Source organism: Zootoca vivipara, chromosome 14 (genome assembly GCF_965207765.1).
Source record: "Zootoca vivipara chromosome 14, rZooViv2.hap1.1, whole genome shotgun sequence".
NCBI classification, from domain to species: domain Eukaryota; kingdom Metazoa; phylum Chordata; class Lepidosauria; order Squamata; family Lacertidae; genus Zootoca; species Zootoca vivipara.
Window position 1 is genome coordinate 34,440,432 of NC_142597.1, and position 26,533 is coordinate 34,466,964.

A 26,533-nucleotide genomic window follows, 5' to 3' on the forward strand; every position below is an offset into this window, starting at 1 on the left:
TGGGGCTACCTTTGAAGGTGACCTGGAAACTACAACTAATCCAGAATGCGGCAGCTAGACTGGTGACTGGGAGCAGCCGCCGAGACCACATAACACCGGTCTTGAAAGACCTGCATTGGCTCCCAGTACGTTTCCGAGCACAGTTCAAAGTGTTGGTGCTGACCTTTAAAGCCCTCAACGGCCTCGGTCCAGTATACCTGAAGGAGCGTCTCCACCTCCATCGCTCTGCCCGGACACTGAGGTCCAGTACCGAGGGCCTTCTGGCGGTTCCCTCGCTGCAAGAAGCCAAGTTACAGGGAACCAGGCAGAGGGCCTTCTCGGTAGTGGCACCCGCCCTGTGGAATGCCCTCTCACCAGATGTCAAAAAGAAAAATAACTACCAGACTTTTAGAAGACATCTGAAGGCAGTCCTGTTTAGGGAAGCTTTTAATCTTTAAGAAATTAGGGTATTTTAATATTTCTGTTGGAAGCCGCCCAGAGTGGCTGGGGAAACCCAGCCAGATGGGCAGGGTATAAATAATAAATAATTAAATTATTATTATTATTACAAGCCGAAGCTGATTCAGGGCAGTCTGCCCCATGCTGTTTCCCTAAGAGGCACAAGTTGAACTATGGAACTCACTTCCGCAGGAAGTCGACTTGAGTGGCTTTAAAAAAGGATTAGACAAATTTCTGGAGGATGGCTATGCTTTGCCTCCTCAGTCAGAGGTAACAGTGATTCTGAATACCAATTGCTGGAAACCTCAGGAGGGGAGAGGGCTCTTGTGTTCGAATCCTGCTTGTGAGCTTCCCAGGCATCTGGTTGGTCACTGTGAGAACAGATTGCTGGACTCGATGGGACACTGGCCTGATCCAGCATAACCTTTCTTATGTTTTTTTGTTTTGTTTTTTTGCATTCTTACAAGGAAGAGTTGGTGGGATGAATATATTTGAATGAAAAGTAGCTTTTTTAATTAAAAAAATCCCCTTTAATCGTCTTATACTACTACTACTACATTGATGCATGCTTAAGTCCTGTTGAAACAAATGGAATATAAGAGTTTATTCTGGGTTGAATTCCAGGTTAGGGCAGTGGATTTACGTAGATAGGAAACTGACATTTGGCCTCCTAAATTACGAGTCCATCAGTGAAGATGAAGGCTGCTGTTATTTCGTCCGCATGTCAAAGAAAAAGATGGATTTTCAGAGACACAAGGATTGAAATTTTGATGAAACATCAGGAAAAAAACTCCCTGCTGTCATAAGCTGTTGGCAGTGGGACAGACCCCCTTGGAAGGAGGTGGACTCTCCATTTGTTAAAAATTTCAAAGCAGGGGCTGAGTGGGCACTTCTCAGGGATGCCGAAGCAGCAAATGCCCTGCATCGGCAGGGGGTGGACTAGATGACATCGGAGGGCCTTTTCAGCTTTATGTCCCCATCTGCAGTATACATTTAAAGCAGGCTCATTTATCGTTTGGGGAACTTCAAATTAGGTAGCGTTTCAAAACCGGATCAAATTTCTCTGCCACCTCTGGTTGCACCACGGAGGTGGACTCCCAATCCAAAAAAGAAAGAAAGAAAGAGAGGATATTGTCTTGAATTAACCCTGCACACATTTCCCTCTCCTCTTGCCTTACAAGGTCAAGTGGTTTTCTGCTGTCGTGTGGGAGAAGAGACCTGGCTTTTCTCTGCAAATGTGCAACCTTCTTGAGAGGGGGAAGCTCAGAGCTTTTGTGGCCGGCTTAACAAGTGGCTTTTTTTTTTTTTTTTTTTGCAGGAAATGACCGTGCAGAGTGAAGTTCCTCATAAAGAAGGAGCTCGAAATCGGCTTCACATCCTGCCCGTCCTTTGATTAGCAGAGTTGGTCCAGGGCCATGAATGAGCTGGTGGCCCCTGGACTGCCCCCTCAGTCTCCCATAGCCTTGAAGGGTTATGGATTCATTGAATTCGGCGAAGACGACCAGGGAGCCAGGAGTCCCACGGCCAGAAGGTCTATTGTCGCCGTTGCAGTGCTGTGCTACCTTAACCTGGTGAATTACATGGACTGGTTTCTTGTCCCAGGTAAGATGACTCCCCTCTTTTCTGGGGTCCATTCCCTGAGAGATAGCTGTGTCCGGAGAGTGGCAACACAAGAACAGGGCCTTCTCTGCAGTGGCTCCCCATCTGTGGAAAGCTCTCCCCAGGGAAGTTCGCCTGGCGCCTTCATTATACACCTTTAGGCGCCAGGCAAAAACGTTCATTTTTAACCAGGCCTTTGGTTGGTCTTATTGACATGCAGCACCCTTTTAGAATGTGGCTTTTTTTGGGGGGGGGGGTGTTATTGGGTTACTGCTTTTGGTTTGATTTTATATGTTGTGGTCTTGTTGGGAACTGCCGTGAGACCTTCGGATATAGGGTGGTGTATAAGTTGAATTAATAATAATAATAATAATAATAATAAATATTTTTAACAGCACTATTTTTTAAACAGTCTCCAGACCCTCCAAGTGTCCATATTTTCCAGGGACAGTCCCGGATTTACAGAAGCCGTCCCAGTTTCTGATTTGATGTCCTGCTTTTCCTTAGGACGTCCCTATTTTCATTGGATAAATGTTGGAGGGTACGGAGTTATGTGACTCCCCCAGAGCCAAGGAGATTAGCAACTATGCAACCTTTAGAAGAATATCTGTATAGTTTTATTATGTTTTTATATATTTTGGAAGCCACCCAGAGTGGCTGGAGCAACCCAAGCCGATGGGCAGGGTATAAATAAGAAAATGGTGGTGGTGATGATGGAATTGTTTAATCGTTTAGTCGTGTCCGACTCTTCGTGACCCCATGGACCAGAGCATGCCAGTCTTCCACTGCCTCCCGCAGTTTGGTCAGACTCATGTTGGTGCCTTCGAGAACACTGTCCAACCATCTCATCCTCTGTCGTCCCCTTCTCCTTGTGCTCTCCATCTTTCCCAACATCAGGGTCTTTTCCAGGAAGTATTCTCTTCTCATGAGGTGGCCAAAGTATTGGAGCCTCAGCTTCAGGATCTGTCCTTCCAGTGAGCACTCAGGGCTGATTTCCTTCAGAATGGATAGGTTTGATCTTCTTGCAGTCCATGGGACTCTCAAGAGTCTCCTCCAGCACCATAATTCAAAAGCACCAATTCTTTTGATGGAATAGGATGTTCCTATTTCCGTCAGAGAAATGTTGGAGGGTATCAGCAAGGAAATATGACAGCGTTTTGGACTATTTAGTCTAGAGAGAAGGCAAGCGAGAGGTGACGTGATAGAAGTTTAGATAATTACGCCTGGCATGGAGAGAGTGGAAAGAGGAAGGTTTTTCTCCCTTACACCATAGACATGGGAACTTGTGGGCCTCCAACGAATCTGAGTGTTGAAAGAAAGCACTTCTTCATGCGGTGTGTAATTGAAAGATGGAACTTGCTCCTGCAGGAAGCAGTGAGGACCACCAACCTGGTGGCTTTAAAAGAGGATTAAAGGAGGATAAGACGTCTGCGAGCCACAATGGCTCTGCTCCCACACCGGGAGGCAGCAATGCTTCTGAATACCCGTTGCTGGAAACCACAGGAGGGGAGATGGGCTCTTGTGTTCGAATCCTGCTTACGGGTTTCCCACAAGAACCTGGTTGGCCACTGTGAGAACAGGATGCTGGACTAGATGGGGTCATTGGCCTGATCCAGCAGAGGTTCTTCTTATGTTCTTAAAATGCAACAAAATGATAAGAGCTGGAGCTCTGTGAGGGGTGAGCTACAAGCCCAGAATTCTTTGAGAGGGAAATGTGCTTCCAATGTGCATTAAAGGCATAGTCGTACACAGCCACAGATCCCCTTCGGTATGACATGCCAGACCATGCCTGTTGCCCTCCATGTTTTGTCCTAGATTTCCAGAGTCCTGCCCCATGCCCATATCCAAGGGGCTTGTATGTTTAAACCAAAAGTTCACAAACCTCTGATGTCCCCAACAAAGAATTAATGCTATTTTGGGCTTGCCAATTCTGCGAAATGGAAAGGCAGGCTCCTTTCCTTTTCTACCCTTTGGTTGTATAGCCTCTTCCATCTAAATCAGGCACCCCCAAACTCGGCCCCCCCCGATGTTTTGGGACTACAACTCCCATGATCCCTAGCTAACAGGACCAGTGGTCAGGGATGATGGGAATTGTAGTCCCAAAACATCCGGAGGGCAGAGTTTGGGGATGCCCGATCTAAATGTCAACGAAGAGCAGGACACTGATTCTCAGAGGGTTTCCCTTGTTAGGTTATCAACAGATTTAAGCTTCATAAGAGCTCAAGTAAAAAGCAAAGTGAGATGGGTGATCCCTGCTTCTCTGCAAGCAAAACAACGAGTAGTAAAGGCAGCTTTGCATAACCTGAGCGGCTAGATCAAAGCAGCACTCCTTTGCTAAACCTCTGCTTCCCCATCCCACAAGCTGGGGCAAAGGGAGGGAGACTATCATGTCATAGGAGCAGACTTGGATTTTACCCAGTCATGGGAGAACTCAGGCTACTCTAACCTAACTCAAAGGATAAAATGCAGGGTGGGATAGCAAACAAACTTTAAGAAGTCAAAATTAATCCTATCGCTGTAACATTGTGGTTGTCATGGATTTTTGCTTTGTTACAGGGGTGCTTCAACACGTACAGACCTACTTCAAACTACGAGACAGCAGCGCAGGCTTGTTACACACAGGTAAAACCATGTTAATGCAATGGTATTCTCTTTTCTTGCATTCAGTTTGCGTATGATCATAGCTGTCAGGGGATTGTTGCGGCTACTCTCGAGTAAAGACGCTCCAGTCCACACTGTCTTTAAGAGTTTTATTGTGCATACTATTTACAGTGCAGAGATAATAGAGAACATGACCGCCTAGTCCGATTCAGAACCCGGCAATGGCTGCTTCCTGCTTTCCGGCCAGCATAAAAGCCTGGACACCCCAAAACGCCGCCCCTTCGCCCTACGTGTGGGCGTGCGCCTTAATTCGGGCGCCGGAAGGAGAGGATTCCCCTCTTGCTGGCTGGGGCGGTGCCTGGGCTCCGACGTCTTGCTGAGTCCCTCATCTGCTGACCCTTGACCAGAGCAGTGCCAGGGCTCTGACACATCTCTGAGCCCTTCCTGCACTCTCTGTCCTCCATAGCGTTGCCAGGGCTCTGACACCTCACTGAGCCCTCTCTCCAAACCGCTCCATTCCTCATTCCCTCCTCCCGACTCGCGGCTTGTGCTGTCGCTGGGCGACGTGCTGGTCAGGATGACGGGGGGGGGGGGGAGGCTCCCTGTAGGGAGTCCCCCTGACAATAATCCATTATCTACACCTCACCCCCGGCTACTACTGCATTTGCATTGCATTGAAATGAATGAAGTGGAGCGACATAATTCATTATATACATTACGCAAGTTGCATAATTTCACCACAGCGGACGGTGAGACAAATAGTGCCATTTTTTGTCAGATGGCGAACTGCAGCAGAAAGGAAACAGCAATGAATACAGGGTGGAGTGGGTGGATGTAATGATGTCGAGGATGTAACAAGGGCGAGGAGAGACTCCAGTTTCAATCCCTGGGGAGCAACTGCCAACCATTGCAGACAGTATAGAGATAGATGGGCCAATGGTCTGACTCTGCATAAGGCAGCCTTCTAGAAAGAAATTCAAAATAGCGTTCTGAGAATACTGGAATTTTGTGCTACGCAAAACCCATACAAATGAAGATCTGTCTCTAGGTTAACACTTCTCAGGAAGCTGAATTTCGCACCCAACACCACATCCTGTGTTTTCATATCTGCCCCCCTGTGAAATTGTGGCATTTTGACAGACCTGTGCAGGCAACCTTCCCAAATGACCCGTCTGTTGTAACACAATCCTCTCATGTTCCCTTTGCCTTCTGGTCTCTGTTTCTTAAAACTAAAATAAAGATCTGCTTCACATTCAAATAAATAAACACATCACTGTATATAGAAAACTAGCATGCCAAGAATGAAGCCAAGACTGTCTGGACATGCTAGTTTTCTTCAGTGCAGGGTCTTTAACAACAATCAATCAATCAATCAATCAATCAATCACATAAGGTATCTGAGGAGGTTAAGTTACAGTTTTGCTGCAGCTTTGTGAAGGCGAAGCCAAAAATTGCTTTCAAAATGGATTTTATGTTTGCATGAATAGGTCTTGCCAGTGGCAAGGGTTGTCCATATTCTATTCTAGGGCTTAAAAAATGAGAGGGGGGGGGGTGTTCCCCTGTTGTGTTTCAAACCACAAGTGCAGCTCTGTTTTGGGCCAGTTCAAGGTTAGTAAGACATAACTTCAGCTATGCTTGTTATTCTATATACTTGGTTGTTTTATTTCTAACAGTGTGTTCCACCAATTAATCTGGAGCGGAACTTGGAACCGGCCTGTAATTTCCTGGATTCTCCCCGGCCACACAGACTTCTTTTTAAAAATTGGTGTTAGACTGGCTGTTTTCCAGCCCCCTGGTGCAGAGGCCAAGCTTTGTTGTTGTTGTTTAGTAGTTTAGTTATGTCCGACTCTTCGTGACCCCATGGACCATTGCACGCCAGGCACTCCTGTCTTGCACTGCCTCCCGCAGTTTGGTCAAACTCATGTTCGTAGCTTCGAGAACACTGTCCAACCATCTCATCCTCTGTCGTCCCCTTCTCCTAGTGCCCTCCATCTTTCCCAACATCAGGGTCTTTTCCAGGGAGTTTTCTCTTCTCATGAGGTGGCCAAAGTATTGGAGCCTCAGCTTCAGGATCTGTCCTTCCAGTGAGCACTCGGGGCTGATTTCCTTCAGAATGGATAGGTTTGACCTTCTTGCAGTCCATGGGACTCTCAAGTGTCTCCTCCAGCACCATAATTCAAAAGCATCAATTCTTCGGCGATCAGCCTTCTTTATCGTCCAGCTCTCACTTCCATACATCACTACTGGGACTCCAGTATTTTGCCAAGAAAACTTCATGGACAAAGACAACAGGCCACAGGTTATCTGTTTCTTGTTAGAAGATCAGCACATCGATGTGTGAGTTCTTCAGAACTCTCAAGTTCATTCCATTCAAACCTGGCTCGTTTATTTTTATTTTTTTATTTGTTGTTTGTTGTTATTGTTATACCACCCTTTATCAAGAGATCCCAGGGCGGTGTACAACATTAAGAACACATTTACAGAGCACAATCATAAAATAATTTTAAAAAGCATAATAATAAAATAATCATAAAAACAGCTCCCTCCCACAGCTTTAACGAGGACATGGATTATTTAACGGCCAAAGGCCTGGGTAAAGAGGAATGTTTTTGCCTGGGGCCTAAAGACATGTAATGACGGTGCCAGGTGAGCCTCCCTGGGGAAAATACTCTACAAATGGGGAGCCACCACCGAAAAGGCCCGTTCTGGTGTTGCTACCCTCTGGATCTCTCACAGAGGAGGCACACAAAGAAGGGCCTCTGTTGATGATTAAAGTTTGAGGATTGGTTTCTTTGGGGAGAGGCGTCCTTGAGGTCCTGAGCCATCTAATAAATAAAGCCTAGAACTTTACCATTCCTCACCTCTGATTGCTCATTTCTTCAGCCCCTCTTTGTGGAAAAGTTCAGTTTAGGCCCAGGCACTATGCTGAATTCTGTGGCCCTCATATCTGGCCACCATGAGGAAACAGGGTACTAGGTTAGGTTGGCCTCCGGTCAGATCCGGCAGGGGGCTTTTATGCTTTTAACCAAAGCAAAGGTTCTTAAAACAGGCTTCTGTCTTTGTAAATTCACCTTGAATATAGCCAAGATCTAAACCCACAGTTCCCATGGGGTTTACTAGCAGACCCTAGACCAGTCTGTCTCAGTCTAGCCTACCTCACAGGGTTGTTAGGAGGACAAAAATGTGTGTGTTTATGACAAATCTGAGATCTTTGGTAGAAGGATGAGGTGGACACTAGGATAGCTCAGTTAGTAGAGCATGAGATTCACGATCTCAGGATCATGGGTTCGAGTCCCACACTGGTCAAAAGATTCCTGCATGCAGCTGGTTGGACCCTTGCGGTCCCTTCCAACTCTTAAGATTCCATGAATTGAAGAAAACTGAAATAATGTGATAAATACACTGAAATGGAAGCCCTGGTGAATTCCCACACAGCTGTCAACACTGACCACTCTTCTTGCTTCTTTCCACAACAGTTTTTATTATCTGTTTCTTGGTGGCGGCCCCTCTTTTTGGATATCTCGGTGACAGGTACAACCGCAAAATCATCCTGAGTGCTGGGGTAATCCTCTGGTCAGGCATAACCCTCGCCAGCTCATTCATCCCTGAATGGGTAAGTGTCAATTATTTGGTTTTTTTGGGGTGGGGGTTTGTCTGTGTGAATAGATGTTCCATTTTGGGATTGGTATAGTGGCGTTCGAACATTCAGCAAATCCAAAGCTAGTTCAATGAGCAGAGGCTCATCTATTACAAATGCGAAGGGGTGGTGGAACATATTTTAAAAATTAGCTAGGAGCAGTGCTTTACCCCCTGAAATATACTCGGAGTCGAGAGTGAATTTCATGCTCTTTATTCAGCTCGTAGTCATCACGGAGAAGAAGAATGCCCTTTTCCCAAAACCATCTGCTTATATACATTATTTACACAATGGGCCTTGCGTGATTGGCTACTTCAGGGCTACACCTGTGGGCCAATCAGGTTGTGGATTGACTTCTGCCTGCAGCCTGATTGGCTGCTTATACAGGCCAATCAGGTTGCAGATATACTTCTGCCAGCCGCCTGATTGGCTGCTCCTGCAGGCCAATCAGGTTGCGGATTCACTTCCACCTGGAGTTGGATTGGGTAGCTCCTGCGGACCAATCAGACTGCTGATTCTGAATCCTATTGTTCTAGGATTCAGCTCAGTACATAACACACACACACCCCCAAGAAAAATATGTGCCGGAATTCACTGTGAAGTTGTTACAATAAGGCGCCAGGCGACTTATGGCAGCCCTGAACAGATGCCAGTTTGATAACAGCCCCATTTGCTGATTGCGGAGGTGCAAAAAACTACAGCCAGCTGTCTCCCTAGCTGGTTTGGGGGTTAACCCTGGTTCTGGTATAGGTCAAATAAATGTGCCTCCTCCCTCCGCCCTCATTCTCTTAGATTCTGGCAGGTGTCTAGGGCAGCTTGGAAGGGCCCTCGTGCAAACACGCGCACGTGCGACAGTAGAGGCCTGGCTGGGAAGCTTAAAGCCCCCTGCCACTACCCTGGAGACGGATTGAAGAGAAGGAAATAATAATTGGCCCTGCCCTGTAGCTTGACCAATCACAGCTAGGAGTTAGCTGGAGGCATAGGTCTTTAAAAAAAGTGTAGACTTGCACAAGCTGGCCAACTTCTGTTTTGACTTGAAATGTACATTTTGGGCTTCTCAGTCGTACATAAAGGCAAAAAGGCAGTGGGGGGTGCGCTGGCCCGCAATGGCGCTCACCTGAGAGTTGCTGGAACTGCATTCCTACATGCTCCGGCTGAAAAAAAAAGCACTGGCTAGGAGAACAACTCAATACAGTACTCAATTTTACCTAGGCTGTGGCACTGTGGTCTAAACCACAGAGCCTAGGGCTTGCCGATCAGAAGGTCGGCGGTTCGAATCCCCGCGTCGGGGTGAGATCTGGTTGCTCGGTCCCAGCTCCTGCCCACCCAGCAGTTCGAAAGCACGTCAAAGTGCAAGTAGATAAATAGGTACCGCTCCAGTGGGAAGGTAAACGGCGTTTCCGTGCACTGCTCTGGTTTGCCAGAAGCGGCTTTGTCATGCTGGCCACATGACCCGGAAGCTGTACGCTGGCTCCCTCGGCCAGTAAAGCGAGATGAGCGCCGCAACCCCAGAGCTGTCAGCGATTGGACCTAATGGTCAGGGGTCCCTTTACCTTTACCCAATTTAGAACGAAGGGAACTGCCCAGAGAAACTTGATATTCTGGGCAATAAAGGTGCATGCTTTATGTTATAATAGTTTGCCTGGACAGGATGGTGGGCTACAGCCTATAAGACGGAAAAGAGGGTAAAGACAGGGAAATTTGTGTATCTTTTTATGTCTTGTCTTCTGCTCGGCATGAGCTTCTTCTGAAGGGACAGGAGGATAAATTAAAATAAACAAAGGCTATGCCGAGTGCTAGAAGGTGCTATTTAATGTGTGCCCTTTTCAATATCTTGCACATCTCCTCCCCTTCCTCAAGATGCCCTGGCTGTTCTTCATTTCGCGGGGACTGGTGGGTGCTGGCACCGCCAGTTACTCCACTATCGCGCCCACCATCATCGCTGACCTCTTTGAGAAAGACCGCAGGACGTGCATGCTTTCGCTCTTCTATATCTTCATACCAGTTGGAAGGTAGATCTATGTTCTTTGAGACAAGCTGGGAAGGATCTGGGGCTGGTGAGCAGCGTGGAAGTGGGGAAGGGGAGAAGCAGGGGCAAAAGACGTTCTGGTTGGAGCCTCTTCATTTTCCTTTTGGCAGGGGGGGGGATAGGCCACCCGCCCCTCCATCCTTGCATTTCTGATGATCAAACTGAAAGTGCCAATCATTTTGTACTCAAAACCACCTGGGAGGAATTAGCTGCAGGATTCAGGGAATTCGAGACATGTAGAACTGCAAAAAATATTTATGGGAAGAAAGGCAGTGTTAGAAACAGAGATATGAAAGCGAGGAGCTAAATGGCACCTCAAACCCAGGTTATGGACGCAACAAAGGAATGTCTAGGTGCGCTTTTTTTACAACAAGAATAAAAAGCTGAAAATGAATGAACTGCAGCTAAAATATTATGCTCATTTTTAACATGGTCTAGAGACTCTAGTCCTTCCCTTGCCCCCCCCCCCCAATATTCTTAAAAGGGTCTCTTATCCAGTCTTAAGAGAGTAGCTGGAAGTGGGGAGGCAGAAAAAGGTCCTCCTTTCCTTCCACTCTGCAGTTTTAATCTGAAATCTTAGGCACAGTACTACACCCGGAGCTCAGAAACGTCTTGCGCTGATGAAATTCCCTGTTGCAAAATGCCCCTAGAACAATGGGAGTTTCGAACATTGAAGAAAGGTCTAGAGGTGCATTGGGAGAGAACCTCTCAAACAGCCCCATGCTGACTGTTTTTTTTTGGGGGGGGGCGGTTTGAGAGGGGACACAGAAAACCAGGTTGGGTGGAATGGGAATCCGGAACAACAGCAGTCCCCACTGCAACACTTTGTTGCAGGTCCCACTTACTACATGGATATCCCTCTTTCCTTTCCTCACGGAACTCCATGTGTCAGGCATGCAGCTTATCTAGGTGGCCTTTCATCCATGCACTGGCCATACCTGGACCTGCTTAACTTCTCAGCAAGACAGCTGCATCCATGGCCACATTCTATCTAGACTCTTGATTGGTTCTGATTGTTGTTTGAAGAGGATCAGTCATTGGCCACAATTGGAAGCCATGTTTTATTTAGGAACTGCAGAGACTCTAAACTTCTTTAACTGGAGAGGCTAAGAAGTGACCACCGAAGCTCCAACATGAAAATAGGGTCATCCTATTCCAGGCATCCCCAAACTGCAGCCCTCCAGATGTTTTGGCTACAACTCCCATGATCCCTAGCTAACTGGACCAGTGGTCGGGGAAGATGGGAATTGTAGTCCAAAACATCTGGAGGACTAAAGTTTGGGGATGCCTGTCCTATTCTATCATCATCATCATCATCATCATCATCATCATCATCATCATCATTTTATTATTTATACCCCGCCCGTCTGACTGAGTTGCCTCAGCCACTCTGGGCAGCTTCCATCATATATTAAAACATAAAGAAACATGAAGCATTAAAAAAACTTCCCTATCGAGGGCTGCCTTCAGATGTCTTCTAAATAGGGTTGCCAGACTCAATAGAGGACAGGACTTCTGTGCCTTTAATTGTCCTGCTCTCTTCTGAGTCTGGAAACCTTAAAGAGAAACCAGCAGACCCTTGGTTTAATTTCCAAGCAAAGGGTCTGCTGGTTTCTCTTTAAGGTTTCCAGACTCAGAAGAGAGCAGGACAATTAAAGGCACAGAAGTCCTGTCCTCTACTGAGTCTGGCAACCCTACTTCTAAAGGTTGCATAGTTACTTATCTACTTGGCTCAAGGGTGCGTAACTCCAAACCCTCCAAAATTTCTCCGCTGAAAATAGGGACGTCCTATGGAAAAGCGTCACACTCCAGGGTCAAATCAGAAACCGGGGTGGCTTCTGTAAATCCGGGATTGTCCCTGGAAAATAGGCTGGAGGTCTGGACCACTGGCATGGGAGATGTGCGCTCTAATACTGAGCTGTAGCCCCTCCCATGAAGAGCTTCTATCTAGGCTGGTGACCTGGCAACCAAACTGGTGCTCAGTCTGTCCCCTCGTCATGCTCAGTGGTTCGAAGCAGTCAGATAAAAACTGTGCGTTTCCTTTCTCTTGCAGTGGGCTCGGTTACATCTTGACATCTGGAATGGCGTCGGCTACTGGCCACTGGAACTGGGGGTTCAGGGTGAGTCTTTTCTGGACAGACCCCCCTTTTGGGGGGCAAAATGGTGGGGTTCTTCGGCTCTGCGTTTTATCAAGGGAGTTTCATCCATCTGAACAAATCTGACTGCTAGCCTCAGCCCACCATTATCCTGTCTCAAGAAGAGGCAGAAACTGTTTGAAGCAGAAGACAGTGCCTTGAGGTCTGCAATGCTAAAACCAAGGGCCTGCTTTAAAAAATGATTGGCAAGAGCTTATAGGAACTCCATCTTTTCTGCCTCAATTATTATTAATAGAATTTATATACCGCCCTATACCCGGAGGTCTCAGGGCGGTTCGCAGAATAAAATCGAAATATAAAATCACAAAATGCATAATCAAAACAAAAACAACAGCCCAATAACCCACTGCCCATAACTCCCCCGATTGAGCATCAGAGTGTTGCCGCTTTAATCATGGTTTTTGTTGAAAGCCCTTTTCCTGCAACATCAGCCACTGTTCCGTTCTCTGTAGGTCACCCCTTGTATGGGAGCTGTAGGCTTGGCTTTCCTCATTTTCTTGGTTCCTGAATCATCCCGGCATGGAGCTGCGGAGCCCACAGCTGACAAAGTCAGAGGGGATTCAACTTGGCTCAAGGACATTTCTTCGCTTTGCAAAAAGTAAGAATCATTATAATTTGAATTTTCAGTGCCTGTATGGAATGCCAACCCTTTGCTTGGAAGCGCAGCTTTTAACCTTAGGTAGTATAATATGCATATATAAATTCTATCTGCCATCTGAGGACAACACTGTGCCCCTGATGAAGACCAGGCTCAAGGCCCCCAAACCTTATACAGTGGTACCTCGCAAGACGAACGCCTTGCGCAATGAAAAAATCACAAGACGAAAGCATTTTGCGATTATTATTTTTTGAAGACTCGCAAAACGAAATCGTCTATGGCCGTGCTTCGCAAGACAAAGAACAGTAGCCTCGCCATCCTGCGCTCCAGGGGAGGCCTCAGTTCGGATTCTGACGGTGACAGCGACGGGAGGGGAAAGGAAGCCGCCGCCGCTTACCTTGAGGACTCCGCCGTTGTGGCCGGGGGTGACGTCCGCGGCCGCCGCTTCTGCCTCCTGCGGCGGCGCGGTACTTCGGCCTTGCCCTCCTCGGCGGTCATGGAGGCCTCCACGGCTCCGGCCTTGCCCCCCTCAGCGGTCATGGTGGCCTCCGCGGCTCCTCCCTGGCGGGCTGGCGGGCTGGCGGGCAAGCACGGGCCGCTTCTCTCCCTTGGCGATCCGGCAGGAGCAGCAGCGGTACTCGCCAGGTGGCCCTTGGCGGCAACAGCGGCAGCACCTGAAGGAGCGGAGGCTGTGGCGGGAGGAGACCCCTGGCCTGCTTCCCCCTTCCCAGAGCCTTAAAAACTTCCCGCTGTGGCGGGTGAGTCGCCGCCTTTTTTTGCGCTTTTTTTTTTTGCGCATAGGAATGCATTAATTAAATTTCAATGCATTCCTATGGGAAACCGCGCTTCGCAAGACGGAATTTTCGCAATATGAAACGCCTCATAGAACAAATTATTTTCGTCTTGCGAGGTACCACTGTACTGTATATTTTGACAAATCCGTGCATCTTGAAGGTGCTGCAAGTTGAGCTGGATCCAGTAGAGGGCGATGTTGACTTGGAGAAATCTTCTCTAGGCATCCTTTGAACATTTCATGCTCAGGGCCAAGTCAGGTAGCGAACATTGTCTGTTCTGGAAGGTAAAAGACCCCTGGATGCTTAATTACCTTACTGTGTGCCGTACTTGGCTATCATGTAAAATGCTCGTTTATGGTGTAGGTACAGAAATTTCAGGCTTGTGAAATGCTAACATTTTGTCATTTCTGTGGGTTGCAGATGGCTTTCATCAACGTAGAAAGGCACTCTAAGAATTAAAAATTCCCTGATTACCCAGAATGCTCTGGTGAACAAGCTGGCTAACCCCCAGAGCTATCGAACATCACCTTGTCTTCCTTCTCCTTAATTAAAAGATGCATAGAGTATACTGTCTGGCATCTGGGAGGGGTGTTTTTCAGCCTAGGGGCCACATCACTTTGCAAGCAGCCTTCTGGGGGCCACAGGCTGATGGTGGGCAGAGCCAAAGGCAAGAGTGGGTGGAGCCAAAGGCCAGAATTCAGCAGAGCAACACAGCAGCTGCTGGTAGGACAGAAGTCAAGGAGCCCAACAGTAGGTGGCGCCAGAGCCCATGACAGGCAAAAGCAGCTAGTTCTAGTTTTACCCTATCCTCCTCCCTGCTGAGTTCTAAAAGGGGCAACACTGAGGTGGAGGAGGAGGAGGAGAAAGGTGGGAGCCTGGGCCCACCTGCTGGGCAGGTTATAAGGAAGAAGGCAGGCAGGTGGGGGCTGACTGAGGGCAGATGGAGGTTGGTGGGGCAGCCTCCAATGGAACAACAGGTGTCACCCTTGCCTTTTTACAGTCAGCTGTATTCCAACAATGTAAAGGCCAGGGGTGTCTACACATAGATCACAAATTGTAGAGGGGACCACATGGGTCATCCAGTCCAACCCCCTGCAATGCAGGAATATTTTGCCCAATGTGGGGGCAGAACGCATGACTCTGAGAACAAGGGTCTCATGCTCTGCCGACCGAGCTATCTGTGCACCTCTCCATTCACCCTGACGAGCAAGGGCTATTATCACAGTTTAGTCAGCCAGAAGCACTCCAGGAAATTGCGGAATGCGGCAAGCTAAGGCTGTGGCCTGGAGAGGGGAGGTTTGGCTTAATGAAATCCTGAGGGCCTGATAGAAAGGCCTCAAGGGCTGCATTTGCCCCCCAGGCCTGAGGTTTTCCTGCCCCCTGATTTGGAGAGCAATGACAAGCCAAAACCCAAGACACCAAGGAAACTATTTAAATAGGTTTCTTATTCCACCCCCACCCACTTTCAGCTGGAGTTTCTTGTGGTCCTCGCTCGGGGTGACAGCCATGTCCTTCATCGTCGGAGCTCTGGGGTTCTGGATGCCAGTGTTCCTTTCCAGAGCTCAGCTTATCCATGATGCTGTCCCTCCCTGCCAAAAGGAAGGGTCGTGTGATACCTCCAACAGGTGAGACAAGCTTCCTTTGGGAGAAGCAAACGGAGGGCATGGGGAACGCTCCATAGGAGAGATTCTCTCTCTCTCTCTCTCTCTCTCTCTCTCTCTCTCTCTCTCTCTCTCTGTGTGTGTGTGTGTGTGTGTGTGTGTGTGTGTACACAACAACAGAAGGTTGTGGCACGGATGAAGCATTGCAGAAATATCACACCTGTTTGGTTTGTGAACCACCCTGAGATCTATGGGTATAGGGTAAAGGTAAAGGTAAAGGTAAAGGTACCCCTGACCGTTAGGTCCAGTCGCGGATGACTCTGAAGTTATGCGCTCATCTCGCTCTATAGGCCGAGGGAGCCGGCATTTGTCCGCAGACAGCTTCCAGGTTATGTGGCCAGCATGACTTAAGCCACTTAAGTGGCCACCAGAGCAGCGCACGGAAACACTGTTTACCTTCCCGCCAGAGTGGTACCTATTTATCTACTTGCACTTTGACATGTTTTAGAACTGCTAGGTGGGCAGGAGCTGGGACTGAGCAACAGGAGCTCACCCCGTCGCGGAGATTCAAACTGCCAACCTTCTGATCGGCAAGCCCTAGGCTCAGTGGTTTAGACCACAGCGCCACCCGCGTCCTTATGGGTATAGGGTAGTAGGCATATTTAATAATAAAAATAAGTAATTTCTGCCTGCCACAGCATGGTCAAAGCACAAAGACCCAGTCATGTAATAACAATGATACAGTAATAAAATAGTCAGCCAATCGACAGAGCCAATGTTTATAAGGTTATATAACCTGCTGTGGTCTTTAAAACACACACATATTTTTTCCTGTCCACCAGCCAGATATTTGGAGGAATAACTATTGCAACTGGCATCTTTGGAGTCCTAGTTGGAGCAGAAGCTGCCAGACGATTCAAGAAGACCAACGCAATGGCTGACCCTCTGATCTGTGCTGTGGGCTTGCTGGCTTCATCTCCATCCATGTATCTGGCGATCATGCTGGCTCAGGAAAGCATTATAGCTACATATGTAAGTGGCAAGTATGTGGCAAGAGGGGTTTTGCCTTAGCGGGTGGCCCCTCCTCAAAGACAACCTTGCCTATGGGGGAATTGGGGCATTCATAGCAGAGATGCTGGCTTGGAAAGGTTTCTAGTCCTCAAGATTTAAAGATTGAAATATTGCAGAAACCGAGACAAAGCTTTCTGAATTTCATATATGTGGGCAGGCAATATCACCAGGGAAACCTGGACAGGGTGCCAGGGGCCTCTAGCATACTCATCAATATACCCTATTTAGTATTTAATTTTTGGTCATTGCACTGGGTAAATCTGCACCCTGAAAGCTAAGTGCTTTTTGTTTTAAGTGGTCAAATTGTACCAGCAAAGCAGGTTGGAACCCTGAGAGGGAGGCTTCCCATAGTTGGCTGTAGCAGCTGTTGGAGCCTGTAGTAGCTGCTACTGTCACTTGGGCACTTCCTTGTTCACAAGCTCCTGCAAGCCGGTTTACGAGCAAATCTATACCCTTTGCCAGCTCTTGTTGGCAAAATGAAGGAGCTTCCCATGTTCCTAATTTCTCTTGGCTGAAACCCAACATTGGTAACACCGCCCTCAGCTCATTGGTGGGAAGGTGGGAAGGTGGGATCGTGTAAGGGTTGCTGGTACCCAAAACATGAACCGTTAAAAGGATGGAGAGTAGTATTTGGCCTCTATTTGGTCTTTCTGTGTGTGCATTTGCTCATTTCCAATGCCCTGTCAACTCTGCCTCTCTCTCTTTGTGCTTTTTTCCTATTTCAGATTTTTATTGCCCTTGGAGAATTTCTTTTATCCTTAAACTGGGCCATTGTGACTGACATACTGTTGGTGAGTTCAGTTGTCTTTTTCTGTCATATTGATTTTGCTGATAACCTAATACACCTATTCTTAGATCTCTGCTCTCTCTATTTTCTACCTTCACATCCCTTCAGGTCCATAGCCAGAAACGTAGCAGAGACGAGTCACACGGGGAGGCGGGGGGAGAGCGGGGCATTTTTCAAGTTAATGTGAAATGACTTAACATGCAATCCCATGAATATTATCCTGCTGCCAAGTCCTTCTGTGTTGGGTGGGGCTTGCTCCCAGGAAAGTGTGTGCTGGGTTGCAGCCAAAGAGGATGTCTTTGGCTAGAGGACTGTCCTTGTAGACTTGGATGTGTGGCCACCCTCCTTGAACACCATCCGGAAGGGGTCTCTCCCTTTCAGGCATTTGCAGTGCAAAGCCAGGCACACCCAGGAAATTGTGTTGTTCGTCTCTGTGGTAGGACTGGCATATCTGCTAGCAATCCAGGTACCAGCCGTATGTTGCTAGGAAGGCAAGGCCCACGTTAGAAGCACTAATATGGCAATCACACCCTGCTTCCTTATGTAGGTGTTACAGCCTGGAAATGTTGGAGGGCCAGCTGGGGAACCCCCAAGGGAAGAAGGCTCAGAACTCGGGGACTGGTGGTGGGGCGACAATGGGTGGTCAGAGGGAGAAAGAGGGAGGAGGTGTTGGACACTGAAGAGGCAACAGGGCTGAGTGAGCAGGAAGAGTCTGCGGCAGAGAGAAGTCCAGAATCAGAGGCAGTAGCTGAAGCAGAAGAAGAGAGAGGCCAAGAGGAGTCAGGTTGGCGCAGAGTCACAGGTGGCTCCCCCTCCTGCTGTGACAGGCTCCCCTCCTGTTTCACAGAACCAGAAGAGGCATGAAAAGGGTGGAGGAGAGGTTGGCTTCATGTAGGCACAGTCTCTGATTGCTTGGGAAAAGCCCTGGAGAGGAGAGGACCTAGGCAGCTGTGTGTGGAGGTGAGGACCTTCAGTCTCAACAACTGCTTCACAGGGGCAAGACCTGCCGGAGATGAATTGCTGTGCTCATTAGGCCTGACACTCCTGCATCAAATGTGGTTTTGCTGATAAAGAGTTAACTCTGACTTGAACAGTGTGATTTACTGCTGGCTTCCTCCTGATAGTCCAAGCACATCTAGCTGGTCTTTCCTACTTTCTACTTACCTTGACCTACTTTCCCTTTGACTTTTCAGTATGTCGTGAAACCAACATGCCAATCCACCGCACTGTCTGTACAGATTTTTGTCAGTCATTTGTTTGGTGATGCCGGAAGCCCCTATCTCATTGGAATCGTAAGTTATATGGGCAGCTTTAGAGGTGGGGGTGGGCTGAAGTCCCCCCCCCCGACTTCTTGGTGGGAAACGGTACAAAGTGATCTCATTTTACAAGTACATAGAAACTCTTTGCACTGTGAGTGAATAGGTGTTGAGCTTGGGGCTTAATTTCATGGCAGGTTGAAGTTGGTTCCTGATCCTGGCAATGTTCAAATGGGCCAGAGGCAGAAGGCATAATCCGAGACAGGCAGGAAATCAGGCACCAGATAAGGGAACCAACCTAGGACCAGAGGCAGATAGGCGGTCGAAAGATGGTCAGCTGGTCAGGAAGAGAGCTAAGTGGATGAAGACCAAATGACCAGATGTAGGAAAGCCATCAGAGGTCCAAGACCACCTGCACCACTGCTAATATATTAGCCAATTTACTCAGATCAAAGTAAAACAAAGTGAGTTTTACACAGCCAGCCAGGCTCCTGTTGGTCCCTCAAGAACCAAATGGTCTTGAATAGGGTTACGGGGAGAAATTCAGTACTGTTTGCATTTAAAGGAAACCTCCCTAATTTGCACTTTCGGAAACACAATTCTTCTATACTTCAAAATTAGAAATTCTCCTTTAAACAAACATCCCCCACAAAAATACTTAGGCTAGACTTAATTTTGCCAATCAGTTCTCTGGCCAATTCATGGGCATATAATGAGGTTGAGTGTGCATAAAAATGAACATATTTTTGAAGATAGCAGACAAATATGCATTACATTAGAGAAAATGTGCAGCTTAGGCAAAATTGCACAGAAGCATATGTATATTAGCAAAAATCTGCACTAAAATGTCAATGAATTTTCATGAGAACTTTCTTAAAAAATAAATACGGTAAATTTGCAAAGTGAAATGTGGAGAACTGACCCTAGGGCGGGGGAAAATGAGAGAAAATGACATATTTACCTATTTCCTAGTCTTGGAAGAACTAAAATCCCAGCTTTGGCCACCAGAGGGCTGGCACCATTCAGGCCGTCAAATGCATCAGTTTATGCACCCCAGAGTTTTTGCTTCATCTGTGTTAGGGCCCAGGAAGGTTTAGGGCAGGCTGAGGTCAAGTCCAAAAGCAACCAGAAAAAGCAACACGGACAAACTGAACGGGGTTTAAATCCCCCAATTGGTCATGAAGCTCACTGAGGGCAGCTGTCTACCAGCTCCATCTGCTACGCAGGTTGAGACCCTACCTGCCCGCGGACTGTCTCGCCAGAGTGGTGCATGTTATATCCCGCTTGGACTACTGAGGTACCACTGTATACCTGAAGGAGCGTTTCCACCCCCATCGTTCTGCTCGGACACTGAGGTCCAGCGCCTAGGGCCTTCTGGTGGTTCCCTCACTGTGAGAAGCAAAGCTGCAGGAAACCAGGCAGAGGGCCTTCTCAGTGGTGGCACCCGCCCTGTGGACCGCCCTCCCATCAGATGTCAAAGAAATAAATAACTACCTTACATTTAGAAGATATCTGAAGGCAGCCCTGTTCAGGGAAGTTTTTAATGTGTGACATTTTAATGTATTTTAAATCTTTGTTGGAAGCCGCCCAGAGTGACTGGGGAAACCCAGCCAGATGGGCCGAGTAAAAATAAAAAATTATTATTATTATTATTATTATTATTATTATTATTATTATTATTATTATTAGTGAGCTGGCAGGGGGGCGGTCACTGCCTCCTGACCTAGCCTTACCTGCCAGGGTTGCTGTGGGGATTAAATGGGGAGGGGGGAAACCATGGATGCCACCTTGAGCTCCTTAGAGGAAGAGGGTCGGGTATAAATGCAATAAGCAGAGTAAAAAATCATGTCCCCCCTCCAGATCTCCGGTGAAATCCAGAAGCGACAGGCAGGGGCTTCTTCCTTCCTCGCGTCCTTCCGGAGCCTGCAGTACAGCTTTGTCTTATGCTGCTTTGTCGGTGCTCTTGGGGGAGGCTGCTTCCTCCTGACCGCCCTCCGCATCAAAGAAGATCGGCTGGAAGCTGAACCCCCACCCCCACCGCCAGTCAAAGGTAACTCTGACTCTTGGGCTCAGCGCATCTGTACTGTGAGCATCGCCCTGGCTTTGACCATCATTCTTTGCCAGTCCGACCTTTCCACCTGAACCATCGAGTCGTAGAATAGTAGAGTTGGAAGGGGCCTCAAGGGCCATCCAGTCCAACCCCCTGCAATGCAGGAAGCTCAGCTAAGGCATCCATGACCGATGGCCACCCAACCTCTGCTTAAACACCTGCAAGGAAGGAGAGTCTAACAACCTTACAGCCTGATGTTAAACCTAACAGCCCAGTCTTATTCAACATCTTTATCAATGACTTGGATGATGGGCTTGAAGGCATCCTGAGCAAGTTTGCAGATGACACCAAATTGGGAGGGGTGGCTAATACCCCAGAGGACAGGATCACACTTCAAAATGACCTTAATAGATTAGACAACTGGGTCAAAGCAAACAAGATGAATTTTAACAAGGAGAAATGTAAAGTACTACACTTGGGCAAAAAAGAAAGACAGGCACAAATACAGGATGGGAGACACCTGGCTTGAGAGCAGTACATGTGAAAAGGATCTAGGAGTCTTGGTAGGCCACAAACTTGACATGAGTCAACAGTGTGATGCAGCAGCTAAAAAAGCCAATGCAATTCTGGGCTGCATCAATAGGAGTATAGCATCTAGATCAAGGGAAGTAATAGTACCACTGTATTCTGCTCTGGTCAGACCTCACCTGGAGTACTGTGTCCAGTTCTGGGCACCACAGTTCAAGAAGGATACTGACAAGCTGGAATGTGTCCAGAGGAGGGCAACCAAAATGGTCAAAGGCCTGGAAACGATGCCTTATGAGGAACACCTTAGGGAGCTGGGTATGTTTAGCCTGGAGAAGAGAAGGTTAAGGGGTGATATGATAGCCATGTTCAAATATATAAAAGGATGTCATAGAGGAGGGAGAAAGGTTGTTTTCTGCTGCTCCAGAGAAGCGGACACGGAGCAATGGATTCAAACTACAAGAAAGAAGATTCCACCTAAACATTAGGAAGAACTTCCTGACAGTAAGAGCTGTTGGGCAGTGGAATTTGCTACCAAGGAGTGTGGTGGAGTCTCCTCCTTTGGAGGTCTTTAAGCAGAGGCTTGACAGCCATCTGTCAGGAATGCTTTGATGGTGTTTCCTGCTTGGCAGGGGGTTGGACTGGATGGCCCTTGTGGTCTCTTCCAACTCTATGATTCTAACCTCTTGGGGCAGGAAGGGGGGTGCGGAGGAAGGGGGGTGCAGTGGGTGCGGGCCGCCCCAGGTGTCACAACTGAGGGGGGGTCACAAAATGCCGGGCGGCACTCACTGTGAGGCCTGCAGTGCGCCCAAGCCACACATCTCTCCTGGGAAAGACACGGTGGCTTGGGCACACGCAGGCTCCACGCTGCCCAAATGGTCTGCCCGCTGCCTCCTCCCCCCCCCACAGCTGTAGGGTGGCTGAGTGGGAGGAGGCAGGCAGACTCCGGAGGCCCTGCCCATATGGGCGGCTTGCCCCGTCCCTGGGTATGCCACCCCCAGGCTCCCGAGCAGTTTCCTCCACCTCTGTCCCGGGGCAGACCATTCCACTGTCAAACAGCTCTGACTGTCAGAAAGTTATTCCAGATGTTAAAGCAGCATTTCCTTCCTTGTAGCTGGAAGCCATTGGTTCGAGTCCTACCCTCCAGAGAAGGAGAGAACAAGCTTGCTCCATCCTCCATGTGATACCCCTTGAGATATTTGAAGATGGCTATTGTATCTTCTCTCAGTCTTCTCTTTTCCAGGCTAAATATACCCAACTCCTACCATGGGAACTGTAGTTTGCCGAACATTATTAAATGGTCTTGTCTTTTGAGGTCACCCATCTGCTTTGCACCACTGCCGTTCCTGCGGCTCATAGGAGGAAAGCCTGGGAAGTTCTAATAAATATAAGTCCAGCGTTATGTGGTTTCAAGCCCCCTGTGGGTCTGATGGTGCAGATTAAGGCAAAAGATGTAGAGGAAAGGATTTGGACGACTGTTTTAAGCTACACCTGTCCCAGCCCAAGAATGATGGCAAGTGCCCTTTCTTGCATGTCAAGTAGCCAAGCTTTATTCCAGTGCAGGATGAAGAGCAGGAAAAGCCCAGAGCTGCAGCAAGGATCAAAGCACAAGGAGAGGAGCTTCAAGGTTCAGGGACAAGGCCAGGGATACAGATCAGAAGCTGGGAGCTGAGACTGCACAGGAGTGTGAAGTTGTTCCGAGAATCAGCCCTCCCGGCCCATCATGCTTTTAAACAGAGATTGTCCAGCTACTCAAATGCATGCATGCCCTACAGACAACCCCTGACCTTAATTTGTGCGTGTTGAATAAAGAGGTTTCGAGGAGAGAGTTTTACTGTCTCATAGCATAGTTAGCACAATGGTGATTGCTACCAAGCACATTAAAACTTGGTTGGCTTCCCATCTGCCCTCATCCACCTTTAAACAAGCATTCCCCACAAAACTACTTAGGCTAGAATAAATCACAGACACCTAGCTTTGCAAATAAGCAAATATTTTACTCGCAGAGTTTCCAGCAGTTATAGCAAATGAGTCTCCACCTGCTGGCAGTAATATAAAGAAGAAAAAGGTTCCCAAAGGCTCCTTCGTGGGGGTTGGGTTTACTTCTGACTCTTGATGCGCTGCTGTTGTCTCAGAGACAAGGTCTGATGCTGCTCCTTCACTGGCAGCTGAGTCTGTGCCACCTCCTCTCCTCAGGTGGAAAAATGGCCTCCCCAGGCAAATGAAGGCCCCATCTCCTCACCCTGAGCCAAGGAAGGGAGCGGCTGCTAGACTTCCCAAGCAAGAGTCTCAACGGAGGGTCCTGGCTCGGAGTTGCGGGGCTTCAGCGGGAGGGCCCCGCTCCATGGCCTCTTCATCCCCCCCTTGTTGTCCTCTGTTGTACACAGATTCATGGAAGATAAAGCTGTCACGGCCTACTAAACCTGAGGGCTATGTTCAACTTCTACCAGAGGCACCAGGTTGCAAGGGTGTTTTCGGGGGGGGGGCGGCACTGCATGTGAAGTCATGCATGCAAAATCAGGATGTTGAGAGGAGCCAGGGGGTGGAGCCAAGCACAGCAGCAGCATGGCTTCAATGGCTGGAGGCTCCTCCTCCTGCCACTGCCACCAGCCAGGGCCTGCCACTCAGTGCTCAGCTCCGCTCCCTGATTTTTTTGACATTGCGGGCCTCAGCCCCCTCCCAAATATATTGGGGAACCCCAGTCGGGCTCGGCCCCTAACAGTTGGCATCCCTGGCCTCCAGCTTTGGAGGCAGTATGCTTCTGTATACCAGTTGTTGGAAACCACAGAAGGGGAGGGTGCTCTTGTGTTCGAATCCTGCTTGCGGGCTTCCCACAGGCATGTGGTTGGCCACTGAAGGGATGGGATGCTGGACTAGATGGGCCGTTGGCCTGATCCAGCAGGGGTCTCCTTACATTTCTTCTCTAGAAGATCTGAGCAGAGCAGCCCCCTTGCAGCAGAAGTAGCAGGAGATAATATTAGCTTTCTCGCTAGGAGATGCTAATTTGACAACCGTAGTGTGAACGAAACCCACCAGCTTCTGGCGCTCTCCTTATCAAGCAGTTTTGGGAATCCCCAGGAGGACATTCTCCTCTCTAAAACGCCTGTTGAAAAGTGTGTTCGGAATATATCGAAAGCATTCCAGGAAAGGAGCTAAAGCAGCCTTTTCATGAAAGCTTCCAAAGAGAATAGGTTTTAAAGCAAGGATGAGGAACCTGGTGCCCTCCAAGATGCGGAACCCCATAAGCCCATACCCTCCAACAGTTCTCTTATGATGGTAATAGGGACATCATATTCCATAATAATACTAATAATAATTTTATTATTTATACCTCACCCATCTGACAGGGTTGCCCCAGCCACTCTGTGCGGCTTCCTACTTAATTAATTTTTTTAAAAAAGTTTCCCTATACAGGGCTGCCTTCAGATATATTCTAAAAGTTGTATAGTTACTTATCTCCTTGGCTTGGGGGGGGGTCACATAACTCCATACCCTCCAACATTTCTCCCATGAAAATAGGGATGTCCTAAGGAAAAGCGGGGATGCGGGTGGCGCTGTGGGTTAAACCACAGAGCCTAGGGCTTGCCGATCAGAAGGTTGGCGGTTCGAATCCCCGTGACGGGGTGAGCTCCCCCCACCCTAGCAGTTCGAAAGCACGTCAAAGTGCAAGTAGATAAATTGGTACCGCTCCAGCAGGAAGGTAAACGGCGTTTCTGTGTGCTGCTTTGGTTCGCCAGAAGCGGCTTTGTCATGGTGGCCACATGACCTGGAAGCCAATAGAGCGAGATGAGTACCGCAACCCCAGAGTTGTCCGCAACTGGACCTAACGGTGAGGGGTCCCTTTACCTTTACTTAAGGAAAAGTGGGACATTCTGGGATCAAATTAGAAACTGGGCTTCTGTAAATCCGGGACTGTCCCTGGAAAATAGGGACACTTGGAGGGTTTTCAAGCCCCAGTCAGGATTGCCAGTGTCCAGGGAGGAGGATGGGAGGTTGTGGTTCAGCAGCAGCTCTGGGGTTGAAGGTGCTCCATCCACAGTGGTGGAGGAAGCCGCTCAGGTGCATGGAGCGGGGCACACCGTGGGGCCTCCGGAGTCTGCCTGCCTCCTCCCACTCAGCCACCCTACAGCTGGGAGGGAGGCAGTGGGTGGACCGTTTGGGCAGTGCGGAGCCTGCACACACCCAAGCCACTGTGTCTCTCCCAGGAGAGACGCATGGCTTGCGCACATTGCAGGCCCCACGGTGAGTGCCGCCCAGCATTTTGTCACCGCCCTCAGTGGTGATACCCGGGGCAGACAGCACCCACCGCACCCCCCATTCCTCCGCCCCTGCCCACCCGTTTTAAGAAACAGCAGCTTAGACCTTTCTCAAAGTGATGTCTTTCCTAACATGGGATCTTGGGGTTTTGCAGGCACAGAAAACATCAGCTACGTCCGGGATGAAGGAGAAGTCCAAGGGGAGCTTCCTGTGTCCTAGAGCTGCCTCCTCCCCTTCGCAAACACGCTCTCATCAGGAAAGAAGAGGCATGAACGGTTATCAACGCACCCTCCATCTGGTGAGGGGCGGGGGAAAGCTTCTGGGACTGACTTTGGAGCGTGACATTCAAAGTGGGCTGCAAATCACATGGCCAGCCGCCATCACTGTCTCCGAAGCTGCCAAGGAATCTGGTGGCTCCAGGAGCCAGGAACATAGCTGAGCTGTTCAAGTGACAACTTCCTTCAGAAAACATAACCAGTGGAAGTAAGACATGCCAGCCTCGCGTCCAAATTTACGTGGTATATGGCAGCTCCTTCTAGGGGTGGGGGCGGTGGGACGTGTTTCAGGAGCCAAGCGCATGCATTGCGCAGAGAAGTTTCCAGGTTCAACCCTGGGGGCTTTGAGTTGAACAGAGCTTGGGTGCAAAGCCTGGGGCAGCCATTTGCCCAACAGCTTGGAGAGATTAGCAAAGAACCGTAAGGATCCCTTCTAGCCACTTCCAGTAGAATTAATCTCCAACTTGAGAAGCTTAGAAAGTGCCAAGCTAGACGAATCCTCGGTCCAACTTGTTGGTTTCCCCTTAGACTCCTCACGTTCCATTGCTGCCCAAATTTGACATCGCGTCTCGGCTGCATTTACAACGTGACAAAACTATGACCTTTCCTCACTGCTCCTTTGGCAAAAACTCTTCTGTGAACCCTGGTCCTATCTTGTATGGACTAGGGATGAATGGCGTCAGTTTCGGTTTCTTGTTTTTTCACCTTTAAGTCCAGTTCCTCACATTTCTGCATCAGTTTGTGTGTGTGGTTTTTTTAATTTTAAAAAGTCCCCGTGAAATTTTCCCAGCATTATAGTTTGCATTACTCCCAATACATTCCTGCATGCAGTTTTGACTGATCTAAACATTTTTGCAAG

At 48.6% G+C, this 26,533-nt stretch overlaps 1 protein-coding gene across 3 annotated transcripts; it reads left to right on the forward strand.

The window, feature by feature from the left end:
- Positions 1–1,724: 1,724 nt before the first annotated feature.
- SPNS3 (SPNS lysolipid transporter 3, sphingosine-1-phosphate (putative)) lies at positions 1,725–26,533 on the forward strand. Of its 3 annotated transcripts, none has more exons than XM_088657762.1 (12): positions 1,725–2,040; positions 4,594–4,659; positions 8,115–8,251; positions 10,136–10,287; positions 12,358–12,424; positions 12,913–13,058; positions 15,322–15,477; positions 16,296–16,485; positions 17,250–17,315; positions 18,505–18,603; positions 20,428–20,617; positions 25,554–26,533. In XM_088657762.1, the coding sequence occupies exons 1-12, from the start codon at positions 1,854–1,856 to the stop codon at positions 25,616–25,618; spliced, it is 1,521 nt and encodes a 506-aa protein (XP_088513888.1). In that variant the 5' UTR covers positions 1,725–1,853; the 3' UTR covers positions 25,619–26,533. The 3 variants fall into 3 exon arrangements, with proteins under 3 accessions (XP_088513888.1, XP_088513889.1, XP_060139097.2); XM_088657763.1 differs by lacking the exon at positions 25,554–26,533 and adding an exon at positions 23,339–23,498; XM_060283114.2 differs by lacking the exon at positions 25,554–26,533 and adding an exon at positions 22,257–22,966.

What these genes read in the sequence shown, in the direction of transcription:
- SPNS3 (XM_060283114.2), top strand. Translation starts at nt 1,854, where the DNA reads ATGAATGAGCTGGTGGCCCCTGGACTGCCCCCTCAGTCTCCCATAGCC. An exon ending in ATCTTCATACCAGTTGGAAG is followed by an intron (nt 10,288 to 12,357) that starts GTAGATCTATGT and finishes TTTCTCTTGCAG; the next exon opens with TGGGCTCGGTTACATCTTGA. An exon ending in TCGTGTGATACCTCCAACAG is followed by an intron (nt 15,478 to 16,295) that starts GTGAGACAAGCT and finishes CCTGTCCACCAG; the next exon opens with CCAGATATTTGGAGGAATAA.